This window comes from Drosophila ananassae, chromosome 2L (assembly GCF_017639315.1).
Source record: "Drosophila ananassae strain 14024-0371.13 chromosome 2L, ASM1763931v2, whole genome shotgun sequence".
Lineage (NCBI taxonomy): Eukaryota > Metazoa > Arthropoda > Insecta > Diptera > Drosophilidae > Drosophila > Drosophila ananassae.
This window is the reverse complement of record NC_057927.1, coordinates 2850620-2862662: the sequence shown is the minus strand read 5'-3', so window position 1 is coordinate 2862662 and position 12043 is coordinate 2850620. Positions and strand designations below refer to the sequence as shown.

The window sequence follows — 12043 nt, the reverse complement described above, 5'->3', positions numbered from 1 at the left end:
TTATATCTTCAAATACTTTTTAAAAAATCAAGAATATACACTTACATAAATTTATGAAAAAAACTAGTGACTAATTATTTCTAATTGGGTTCAAAATAATACGGATAGTCTCCTTTGCATCATATGCCTTTATAAATGACAATAAATGTCTCATTCAATTCAAATAGATTCGAGTCAATCAGCGAGATGACAGTTTTCAAATCCATCATCGGTTAATGAGGAAGGGGAAGCACTTGTAGGGCTTATGCGTCTGGGGACCCAGGGGGATCTGGAGTGGATTCGAGTCCGAGTGGGTCGTCATCGGTGGTGAAGCTGCTCGATGGTCGGACCAATCGACGGTGGATGGCATAACAAACAACAAAATCGCAAATTAAAGATTTGAAATGCTCGCAGTGACGACTTTTTGACTCGAGGCGTTTCTTGTTTCTTGGCTTCTATTTTCTGGTCAGCCAGGCCAGGCCACAAGACAATGGACCAAAAGGGAAGACAGCTGAAGAGTTGACAGTGGACAGTTTTTATTACGAGTATGATTGTGGGGCAGGCAGTAGAAGCAGTTTGGTGCCCAACCACTCCTGACGATCAGTAGGTCGATTGCATAATATTTTTGTTTGATTTTCGCTGGCTTCATCTGCTTTTCTCCTCAGCTTCCAGCTTCCAGCTCCCGGCTCCTCAGCTCCTCGGCAGCGACCTCTTCTTCCTTCTGCACACGAAGGCAAAAGATGCAGATGCCGATTCATTGCGCCTGCGATTATGGATTTGGTGGTGGAGTTAAAAATGCTCAAATAATCGCAACCGCAAATATTCCCACGAATCAACCAGCCAAGGGGGCAGGCACTTCGCACAGCCGGTAGTATCTATCTAGTAACTACCATTGGTTCATCGCCAAACCGCCTGTCGGTTCATGTAAAATTAACATTGGATTCTATTCAAAATCAGAAGTGATGGTCGTAATCACCAGCCGCCAGTTGGCGCTTCTGCCTGCTTAACGTGATTTTAATGGCGATTTGGTTCTCGTTTTTAATGGCTATCCCAGCTCCTTCCACAATTGACAATGTTTTTTTTTTTCAAATGACATTGAGTTTGTGGGTTTTCTCATTAAGATTGGCGAGTTGTTCTAAAAGTTTAATTTAAGTCACTAATTCGACTTTTATTTGCCATTGGAAGATGTTACCATTTATTCAAAATGTTCTCTAACTCAAATACATATAATATGGTAATTTCAGAAACTTTTCTTATTATAAAAATTGTGTGTTAAAAGTTAAAAGCAATTTCGTTACCAAGTGCACCTACAGATAATCACTCGGAAAATTGTTAATGCAAACTCATTGCCAAAAGTAATTCATTTTGCGCCCAGTTTTTGGCCAAACAATAATACACAAATCTAACACAGGTAGTATTATAGCACTCCTTCAGTGGTAGCACTGTGAATAGCGTTAGGCAACAACCTTAAAAGGTCGTTTTAGTATTTTTCGGAAAAGTAATTCAGTGGGTAAGTTCGCTGGGCTGGTTGTGAGCCGAGAGAGACCCGGCAAAGTGTCAAATCATTGTAGAAGCGTCTAAGAAGTCATCTAGCCTATATTTAACCCCAAACTATCCATCAGAGGAGCATGGATGGTGTTGGGCCCTCGTGCAATTGCGGCTTTTTACCTTTTTGGTTTTTTGGCCTATTGTAAATTGAAAAACCATTTAACTCCCGTTAATTTTAACGCCCGTTTTCTATGCCAACCCAGTTAGATTGCCACACAGCCTCAGAGTTGGAAAACAAAAGCGAGAAGCAGCCGAAATACGTAATGCAAGCGATAATTATTGCCTACAGGCCCCCAAAAACGTCTCCAGACAACAAACTACCAAAAAACGAAGAGGCCAAAAAAAATGATAGAAAAAAAAAACTAAACAGAAGCCGCCGTGGTCTAGTCGTGAAGATGATTGAAAAGCGAAGAAGATTTGCATAGAAACGTGCGATTTTCGCCATGGCTAAAGGCCCCGATCGTCTCTTGACTTGGCTGAGTTTGAGCCCCCGAATGTATCTGTATCTGCCAGATACCCCGAATCTTTGCCAGAGCCAGCGTGTTGCACCCACACACGGTGCTCTGTCAACTTGCTCACAGCCTGAGAACAATACTGGCTGCCTTCAATTACTCCTCCATTCATGCCGTCATTCATTCAGGTTTCGGCTGCAGCTTCTTTTTCTTATTCTCTCCATCTCAATGTAACAATTTGTTGATTTAATTGTTCGTTTTTGTGGCAATATCTAGGCGTGGCATTTTCTTGGGCAATTTGCTCGCATTCTTGCTACGATTTGGATGAAACTATGCTGTTGTTTTAAATTCATTTGGAGTCGACCCACATTTGTCAAGATCAATGCTAGAGATAACCCCTTGATTAATGCTAGCTGGCTATGTTTTTTCGTTAGTTTGATAAATGTTTTCTGTATAGCAGGACGCATTTGACGTTTTAGCGCCAAAAACTAATCTTCTTAATTCAAAAACAAAATCCCTGAAAAGTTCTCAGACATTATTGAAAAGTCCGAAAGTGTATGTGAATTTTATACCGTTGCAGAGGATATTTTAATTTTGGTCAAAAGTCCAAAAGACATAATGGCCTCCATCGATGGCTATATATTGGTCAATTTAAATCCGATCCTTGACCGGACTATCTTAAATGATTGTTTGATCGATTTTCCATCGTTCTGCTCCAAAATCGAACAACAAAATCTTTTTTCGATTGGTTGTAAAATTTACTGCGGGATCATCTTTAAAGAATGTGTAAAATGCATGGATGGGCAATGTGGCCCTCAGCAATGGCTATATCTTATACCAATTTTAATCCGATTCTTGAACGGAATACCTTAAACGATTTGTAGATCGATTCTCTACCAATTTCCATAAAAATCTAGACACAAAATATTTTTTCGATTTTTCATTAAATTTTCTGGGGCATCTCCTTTGAAATGTGGATATTGCATGGGAAGGTCAATATTCCCCCCGCGAAGGCTGTATCTTTGTCAATATTCATCCGATTCTTGAACGGAATACTTTAAACGATTTGAAGATCGATTCTCTACCAAATTCCATCAAAATCTAGGCACAACATATTTTTTCGATTTTTCATTAAATTTTCTGGGGCATCTCCTTTGAAATGTGGATATTGCATGGGAAGGTCAATATGGCCCACAGCGAAGGCTGTATCTTTGTCAATATTCATCCGATTCTTGAACGGAATACCTTAAACGATTTGTAGAACCATTTTTACTATTTGGAAAAAAAATCAAAAGTTGAAGTTTGAAAAACTTGCAATATTTCTAATGGTGTCTTTATGTAAAGAAATTTATTTTTGACTACCTTAAAATTTATAAAGTAATATATTTTAAACTGTATTTAATTCGATTTAATCTAAATTGTATACTTAGAAGCACAAAAAAATCTAAAGGCAATTAAGACCACCGATTGCTTGTTAAGTCTACTCAAAAAACCACAAATAAATTAAAGCGAATCAGCCAATACAATAAGGTTAGTTAGCCAACCAGTTATATTAAGTATACGAGTTGAGGTGCATCATCCTGTTGGAATTTGAGACAAACCAGATGAGCGGGTGAAAACTGATTCGAATGCATAAAGTCCCGAGTTTGTCTGTGTACTTTTGGATTGCAATTTATCTCCGCTGACAGATGAACAAACGAAAGTGATACCTTTGCAGTCGAACATAGAAAACAATTGTGTGCTAATGATGAAAGACAACCGGGATGGCCACCAAAGAAGCGGACATACCCCAGCATAGAGGTATTTATTGCCATGGCTCTGTCAAAGTGCCACACTGGGTTATAATATGGTCACGGATCGTCGGAGATCGCAGTGGTGCAAATGCAAATGACAGAAAAAATTTTATATTTTTTTTATTGAGCATTTGCAAACTGCACAACAAACCACGGAGCATGACCTCCGACCGTGCAGCGCTCTCCAGCCACGAATCATCTACTAGGAATCACGATGGGACTCTGGCTCTGGTTGGGCAAAGCCGTTTTTGTGCATTAAAATGCAACTGAGATTTATGTAAGTCGCTTTGCCCACAGTCGGCCAGATAGTTGGTAGCTCAGGAACCCATCATTATCAATCGATATAAGCAGCCAAGCAAGACAGTCGATGAGAGGCAGAGGCCCAATGACTGCCCCGAACTGAGGCCAGGAATCTCGGATAATAACTTGATCACAGGAAAATCATTTATTGTGACACGATCGCTGATTGGGGAGAGATTCCCCTAAATTCAACATGGCTTGTTGCCAAGCTGCTTGTTTACATTTTTAATTCCTCTAAAATAAGGAAAACAAGCGATTACCCAGATAAAAGATACATGGCTCTGGGATTTTTGGGTTTTATTAAAAGTTTACTTTGTGATAAACTTTATAGAATCAAAATTTACCGGAAATATGCGACAGAAGCCCAAGTATGACAGACACTATTAGCGTCATGATTACTTAGAATTAAAATTCAAAAACAAAACAAAAAAGTTATAAAAAAAATGTCAGGATGGCATCGCTGCCGTTGGCAAATCATAGCCACATTGGAAAGTATGATGCAACTTCTTAATAAATTGAATTAATCTTAATAAATAAAGCCGCAGTGGGCATTATGATGCTAGCACATGGCATAATACTTGGTTGGTTTTCTCTGATGTATGTCTACCTTTCGTCCGACGACTCTCCACTTGACGAAAAGCTCACCGTCCATCATGGGTCTTGGTAAGTTTATAATTCAAATTCGAATCTCTTTTTAAAATCCCAACAATATTAATCAGGATCGGCAGCATCCTTGGAATAGGAAGTTTATTTATAAATCTATTTATGGGGTTCCCCCTTGATCACTATGGTCGAAAGCCGATAATGTACTTTTTAGCTGTTCCACATGCTGTAAGTTGAAACTTGATAGGTTTTATGGTAATACTCCTCTCTGTAAGACAGATCCATTGGATTCTTATCTACTTTGGAACAAATGTAATATACCATTACATGGCTCGGTTCTTGGCAGGAATTTCTGGTGGCGCCGGTATTGTTGTGTTTCCAGTATTTGTAGCGGAAATTTCTGACACCAAGTAAGCCGGAATTTAATTTTGGTCATTAGTCTTCTTATTTTTGGGGAATGGAAAAAGTTTCCTCCTTAAGCACAATGATAAATAATAATTCAATCTTTTTTTCAGCATCCGTGGGGCCCTAGGATCCTCGATCATTCTCTCAATAAGCATTGGAATTCTTCTTGGCTATATTTTCGCTACTTTCATTGAGTACAAAGTTCTTCCCTGCATAGCTTTGCTTCTCCCCATTATATACACAATATTAATAATATTTCTACCCGAAACGCCATTGTTTTTGCTAAGATGCGGCAAGACGGAAAAGGCTGAAAAGTCCTTTTACTTTTACAAGAGCCTTTCTGTAGAAGATCCCGAATCTAAGAAGGAGTTTAAAGAATTTGCGGAAGGACTTGTTTTCGATGGGCCGGTCGAAAAAGCGACTGTCAAAGACTACTGTAAGTTATTTTGTGGTATTTATGCTCAATGTACAGCATGTCTATTAACCAGGCAACAGGGAAGCGTGGAAAGCTTACGGACTGATCTCTTTGCTTTTGTTCACCCACCAAATGTCGGGAAACTTTGCCATTTTAACCTATGCCACTACCATTTTCGATAATCTTAACAGCAAATTGGATTCGAATCTCTGCACCATTATTCTCGGGGTGGCTCAACTGCTGGGCATGATTCTAGCCGTATTTGTGGCGGATCGCGTGGGTCGACGCTTACTCCTCCTAGTCTCCTTGGGCGGTATGGCTCTGGGGGAGCTGACCATTGCTGGCTTAAAGTTTTTCGCATCCAAAGAGTTTCTGATGGAGAATGAATGGTGCGGACTGGCAACCATGTGTTTTATAAGTTTCTTCTCTTCTATTGGTGTGGCAGCTGTAACAGTTTTAATCGTCGTTGAGATTTTGCCAATTAAGGTGACAAATTTAATGCGTATTTGTTTAATTCTTGCTCAGTTAATTATTCCAGATCATTTCGGTTGGCACTTCAATGAGCATGGCCCTGCTCAGTATTTTGATATTTATGACTCTAAAAATATATCCTATGATTATAGAAGATCATGGTCTGGGTGCCACTATGATTATGTCCGCGACTGTATGTATCCTCTCGTCCATAATACTGGGTATATTTTTACCAGAGACGAGTAATAAACATTTTAATAAAGTTTAATTTTATCAAACAGAAATGACATAGTTTAATTTAAGGATTTAATTATTGAATTTGATAATGGATCCATTATATGAAACTTTTCATTCCGTATTTATCCAGTACCTCGTGGGTGTCAGAGTAGCATTATTTTTCCCCTCGCATGAATACTTTAGAAAAGCCGAAAGTACATATGTAAATATATGACAGAAGAAGAGTTTGACAGTCCATTTACATTTTTTCAAAATTTGTCATGTTTACTTAAAATTCAAGTTCAAAAAAGGGACAATTTTAAAATTATAGAATATGTTAGATTGGCGCCGATGCCGTTGGCAAATCATAGCCACATTGGAGAGTATGGTGAAACTTTTTTCCTCGAATAAATAAGTATAAGAAAATAACCATTAAACTGCTGTCCATTATGACGCTATCACATGGGATTGCTCTTGGATGGTTATCCCCGATTGCTGCTCACCTTGCGTCCGACAAAACACCTCTAGAGGAAAAACTAAACGTCTATCAGGCTTCATGGTATACAAATATTTCAATTAAAATTCTCTTACTAAAATCTAAACATCTTCAATCAGGGTTGGCAGTTTAATTGCAATCGGAGCCTTTTTTTCCAATATATTCACAGGAATTCCTCTTTATTACTGTGGACGAAAGCCGGTTATGTATTTTTTAGCTTTTCCACATGCAGTAAGTTGAAACTTTGAAGATGTGGTAGGTTTATCCTCTTCTTTTCGACAGATTCATTGGATTCTAATTTACTTTGCGACAAGTGTAACATACCTTTACGTAGCTCGGTTTTTGGCGGGAATGACAGGAGGCTCAATCCTTATTGTATTCCCCATATTTGTATCCGAAATCGCAGATACTAAGTAAGCCGGTCATTTAATATGGGAATCCATTAGTTGGTAAAATTAAAATCTTTTAAAATTTGATTTTCCCTGTTTCTAGCATCCGTGGAGCTCTCACGTCAACGATCATTTGTGCTACATCTACTGGAGTTCTGCTTGGGTTTACTTTGGGTCATTTCTTAGATTACAGTGTTCTTCCTTGCATAATGTTACTACTACCGCTAATATATCTGGCATCAATAACATTTCTACCAGAAACGCCATTGTTTCTGATAAGAGCCGGTAAGACAGAAAAGGCTGAAAAGTCCTTTTACTTTTACAAAAATTTGTCTGACGAAGATGCAGAAACTAAGAAGCAATTTAAAGAATTTGAGGAGGGACATTCTATCGTAGTCGAACAAGTTAGTGTCAGCGACTACTGTAAGTTATTTTTAAGTATAAGGCCTCTGCTTTATATTTATCATATTTCAGGCAACAAGGAAGCGTGGAAAGCTTATGGCCTGATCTATGTTCTTTTATTTACCCACCAGATGTCGGGAAACTTTGCCATAATAACTTATGCCACAACTATTTTCAAACATCTCAACAACGATTTTCATGTAAATCTGAGTGCCATTGGTCTCGGGGTTTCCCAACTACTGGGCATGATGATCGCCATTGTTCTGGTAGATCGAGTAGGTCGTCGCATCCTTCTCCTGAGCTCTATGGCCGGAATGGCTGCAGGTGAACTGACTATAGTCTGCCTTAAGTACTTTGCCTCCATGCAGTTTCTGAAGGAGCATGGATGGTTTGGACTGGTCACAATGTGCTTAATAAGCTTGATCGCGGGCATTGGTGTGGGATCTTTGACATTTTTGGTTGTCGTCGAGCTCTTGCCCCACAAGGTGATAATGTGAATATGTATCTGTTCTTTTTACTTAGTCACTTCCCGCAGATTATTTCGATTGGCTGTTCAATGTGCATGGTCCAGCTCAGTATCTTTGCATTTATGACTCTGAAGATATATCCTGTGATGATTGAAGAACATGGTCTTGGTCCCACTATGTTGATGTCAGCGTCGGTGCTTCTCGTTGCTTTAACAATACTAGGAATATTTTTACCAGAAACAAAAAACAAAAAATTGGCATAATATATCTAATAGCGGTAGATATTTTTGGATAACGGTAGATTGGATTTTATTATTTTAGATTTTATATTCAACTTTATTTAACAACCCCAAGCCCCTCAAAAATTCTCTTTCAGTCAGAAGATTGGTGGTTCTAAAGGTCAATTCTACTTAAATTATTTACAATTATTATACAATTTTATAAACCCATCCTTGAAATCGACAATTTATCTTGTATTTAATTAATAAAATTCGACTTTATTCCTATGGCTTGCACAGCAGATCAATTGTGTTCTTAAAACCTTTGAAATTAATGAGGCATATATTTGTGGTTCGATTTTTGGCGGATATGAAACGAGGCGCCAGTTTTGTTTTATTTCCCATGTTTATCTCGAAAATTGCTGATTGTAAGTGTAACGTGTAACGGTAGTGGTGAACAGTTCGGGATTCTGTACTTGCGGGGCACGCTTTACTATTCCGGCTTGGGCTCGTCGGCTTGGGGGGTGGTGGTCTTGCTCCGTACAGAATCCCACGCAACTACACATTATTATTAATTAGAAATCGAAATTAGCGTGCTGCGACAAAAAAATACTCAAACAGGAAAACTGTAAAAATATCTAGAGCTAAACGATAACCGGAAGAACAGAAGGACAATTTCAGAGAAACCAGAAGAAAGGGAAAGAGAAGGAGGAGAGAAATACAAAAAAAAAAAAAAAATTGCGATACACAGCTGGAATGTGTACGCTTCATGCCCTACCCAACCTACGATCCTCTCCGCTCGAGCATGGCTCTGAGGATCCCTTCATATCCTAGGATCTGAGAAACAACAGCATGGTTCAGTTATAAGTTTAGTTATTCATTATATTATTATTTCTTCAAACGTTATAAAAGGTAATAATTAAAAGATACATGTTTTTGTTTTGTGCGATAGAAAATTATACCCAAAGATTAATATCAAATATTGTAAAATGTAGAAAAATAGTAATCATAACAATAAATTAAAACTAAATATAAAGGAATATTAAAAAAAAATATTAATGTTAGAAGATATAAAAAAATGTTAAAGTAACGGCTTAATTAATAAAAAGGAAAATAAACAAAAAATTTAAATTCCTATCCCAAACGTGGCAATAACTTGGCGGCAATATTCGGAAAAATAAATTTAATTTCTATTGTTATTTGACGTTATTCATTTAATATTAAAAAAAAGGAAAAAATAATTTTTTTATATTTTTAAGCCTTTATAAAATTTTCAAACATATTTTTTTTTCAGTGTATTTAAAAATTTTCTTTTATCTAAATTATTTTCAGGTTTTCATTCTCATCTGTAATCTCTAATCATTTTATTTCAATAATATTAAATTAAATAGAATTCATTCCAAAATTTCTCTCAGTGTAGCCAAAGCTCGCTGACTAAAAGATAAGCTCGCTGTAAATATAACCGTTCTTTGATTCTTTTTTTTCCATCTTTCTATTTCGCAAAATTCGTTTTAGTGAGAATGTAACTTACACCAACAACAAAAAAAAATGATAATTTCATGCAGTTAAATTTTTGTGTTGTAAAAAGTAAATATAAATTAAGAAAACAAACTCACTTGCATTTCCATGACGAAAGATCGATCTCCCGCGCTGGCGTGCTGAAAAACGGAATTTTGGGGGGGGCTTTTCCCATAATTTTCGGGAAATTCGGAGACGCAAATAATTAAAATTTTTTTTTTTTTGTAACACATCAGAGCTTTTCTTTCAGTGCTTCTTGCTCTTTCAAACCTAACTCAGCAACCAAAACAAAAATAAAAAAAGAAAAAAATCAAAAAAAAATAAAAATAAAAATAGAAATTAACAATTTAAATTTCGAGGAGCCTTTCTAATTTCTCTTTGCCGCACGTTTTCACATTTTAACTTTATTTATATAAATTTTCCCATTTTTTTTAACTTATTATTTATTTATAACATTTTTAACTATTTATTTTTTTTTTTTAACATTTCCTTTTAGGTTTTCGTTTTCACCTTCGCATTTAGTTCTTTTATAATATTTATTTTTTTTAGCACTGTTTTAGCTTAATTATACTTTAAGGTTTATTCATTAGAATTCTCACTTCAGTGTTTTTTAGTGTATTTCACTTAAGAAAATTTTGGTATAACCAAAAAAATAAATTTTTAATTTTTGTTTCTGCACATTTTCGTTCACGTTTTTTTTTTGTTTTTTTGTAGCTCGCAAGCATTAATCTTTATTATATAATATTTTCCATTATAGTTTTTTTTTGTCTTATATTTTTCTCAGTGTGCACGAGGTTTTGGGGATTTTAGGTTAAATTCACGTTTTCACTCCCACTAGGCTTTTTTCGCCCACTGTCACAACTAAAACTGCTGGCCCACGGAGTTGCCGATCCCTCGATGGGATAAATAAGGCGCTCCGCGGGACACTTGATGATCGCTGGGCCGGCTCAGGGCTTGCTTCACCTGGATGCCGGGCCGCTGGATGAGGCACGGGGATGTGGATTTTCCTGAGTAAGGCCAGTAACTCCTGAGGGTTCCTATTTTTCTTCCTTCCTTGGGTGGGTTGGCAGATTAGGCAGGTTTATCTGGGTAATCTGAAGAAATAACCCAAAAAAAAATTTTAACCTCTCTGTGAGTAAACACCCACATGCCAAGGCAAGAAAACTTACGTGCACAGGTCTTTCTGCTATGGAGGTTGAATCGAAAAGAATCTAAGATTCCAGAGCGGAAATCTATGTCGATCCAACCTTACGCCATCATAGATAAATAGAGCTTTTCAGTGCATACCTGCATACAGCTGATAAGAAGCTGCATCTCGGATGGCAACTCTTAGTTTACCTAACCGGTAATCTACGCTTACGATCTTTGGCGCCAAATATAAACCCATTTAAATTTTTCTTTGGCTTCAGTCGCCAGTACAAACCCCCCCGCTAAAATCAGACTAGGGTATGATCGAGAGAATACACTAGACTGATTCCGACTGAAGCTATTGTCGAATGTCTTTAGCGTGGTAAGTACCTACAACTTTTCCTTGAAGGTCTTCCAGTTCATAATAGAGGTTACCGATCTTTCTTCGAATCCGAGATTTTACAAACATTGGCCCGAATTTGGCGTTATAGCCAGCTTGAAAGCAGCTTTGCTTAAAGTTACGTCGATATACCTCTTGACCTTCAGTATACGTAACATTACGAGTGCGGAGATCATAGCGCTTCTTGTTTTCCTCGTGCTTTCTATACATTTGCTCGCAAGCTTGTTTGCGAACTATTTCGAAAGAATCCTGCCAGTCAAATCGTAGCGAACGATCGTTCAAAAGATTTAAACGTCGGAGCAGAGAATAGGTCGAACCAGAGGTAACCATATGCTGTCCAAAAGCCATGTAGTACGGACTTGTTCCAAGGCTGGAGTGTATGGAAGACCTCAGCGCGCAAGATATCCGGTTTAGAACTTCATCCCAATCCTTCTGATCCGGGCGTATATACGCTCTAATGGCGGATATGACCGATCTATTTACACGCTCCGAGGCGTTAGCCTGAGGTGAATAAACAGCAGTCAGAGTATGATTAATGCTATATTCCTGCATTAATCCTCGAAACGCTTTCGACCTAAATTGGGACCCATTATCTGACACTATCGTTTCAGGGACTCCAAAAGTCATAAACAGTTCACTGTCTAGATACTTCACAATGACGCTAGAATCAATCTTCCTAACAGGTTTAAGGAAAACAAACTTTGAGAAGTGATCGAGGACGATAAAAATGCCCACGTTTCCACTTCGCGATCTGGGATAAGGCCCGAGAAAATCAACGAAAAGCCTTTGAAAGAACCGCTGAGTCTCCGGTGCTCTTCCCAAAGGAGGTCTGAGAACACAATT

At 37.7% G+C, this 12043-nt stretch overlaps 2 protein-coding genes across 5 annotated transcripts; both read left to right on the top strand.

The window, feature by feature from the left end:
* Positions 1 to 4425: 4425 nt before the first annotated feature.
* Positions 4426 to 6250, top strand: LOC6500099 (facilitated trehalose transporter Tret1). Its single transcript, XM_001953193.4, has 7 exons — positions 4426 to 4564; positions 4618 to 4735; positions 4792 to 4903; positions 4955 to 5085; positions 5191 to 5516; positions 5569 to 5981; positions 6034 to 6250. The coding sequence occupies exons 1-7, from the start codon at positions 4516 to 4518 to the stop codon at positions 6232 to 6234; spliced, it is 1350 nt and encodes a 449-aa protein (XP_001953228.1). The 5' UTR covers positions 4426 to 4515; the 3' UTR covers positions 6235 to 6250.
* A 155-nt stretch (positions 6251 to 6405) lies between these two features.
* LOC6500100 (facilitated trehalose transporter Tret1) lies at positions 6406 to 8456 on the top strand. Of its 4 annotated transcripts, none has more exons than XM_044715467.1 (8): positions 6406 to 6570; positions 6624 to 6741; positions 6798 to 6909; positions 6961 to 7091; positions 7171 to 7352; positions 7410 to 7490; positions 7542 to 7954; positions 8005 to 8236. In XM_044715467.1, the coding sequence occupies exons 1-8, from the start codon at positions 6414 to 6416 to the stop codon at positions 8197 to 8199; spliced, it is 1389 nt and encodes a 462-aa protein (XP_044571402.1). In that variant the 5' UTR covers positions 6406 to 6413; the 3' UTR covers positions 8200 to 8236. The 4 variants fall into 4 exon arrangements, with proteins under 4 accessions (XP_044571402.1, XP_014766379.1, XP_001953227.2 ...); XM_014910893.3 differs by adding an exon at positions 8291 to 8456 and having other exon boundaries at positions 6407 to 6570; positions 7171 to 7490; positions 8005 to 8233; XM_001953192.4 differs by having other exon boundaries at positions 6407 to 6565; positions 7171 to 7490.
* Positions 8457 to 12043: the final 3587 nt, after the last annotated feature.

What these genes read in the sequence shown, in the direction of transcription:
- LOC6500099 (XM_001953193.4), top strand. Translation starts at nt 4,516, where the DNA reads ATGTCAGGATGGCATCGCTGCCGTTGGCAAATCATAGCCACATTGGAA. An exon ending in GCGGAAATTTCTGACACCAA is followed by an intron (nt 5,086 to 5,190) that starts GTAAGCCGGAAT and finishes TCTTTTTTTCAG; the next exon opens with CATCCGTGGGGCCCTAGGAT. An exon ending in TTGAGATTTTGCCAATTAAG is followed by an intron (nt 5,982 to 6,033) that starts GTGACAAATTTA and finishes TAATTATTCCAG; the next exon opens with ATCATTTCGGTTGGCACTTC.
- LOC6500100 (XM_014910893.3), top strand. Translation starts at nt 6,414, where the DNA reads ATGACAGAAGAAGAGTTTGACAGTCCATTTACATTTTTTCAAAATTTG. An exon ending in TCCGAAATCGCAGATACTAA is followed by an intron (nt 7,092 to 7,170) that starts GTAAGCCGGTCA and finishes CCCTGTTTCTAG; the next exon opens with CATCCGTGGAGCTCTCACGT. An exon ending in TCGAGCTCTTGCCCCACAAG is followed by an intron (nt 7,955 to 8,004) that starts GTGATAATGTGA and finishes CACTTCCCGCAG; the next exon opens with ATTATTTCGATTGGCTGTTC.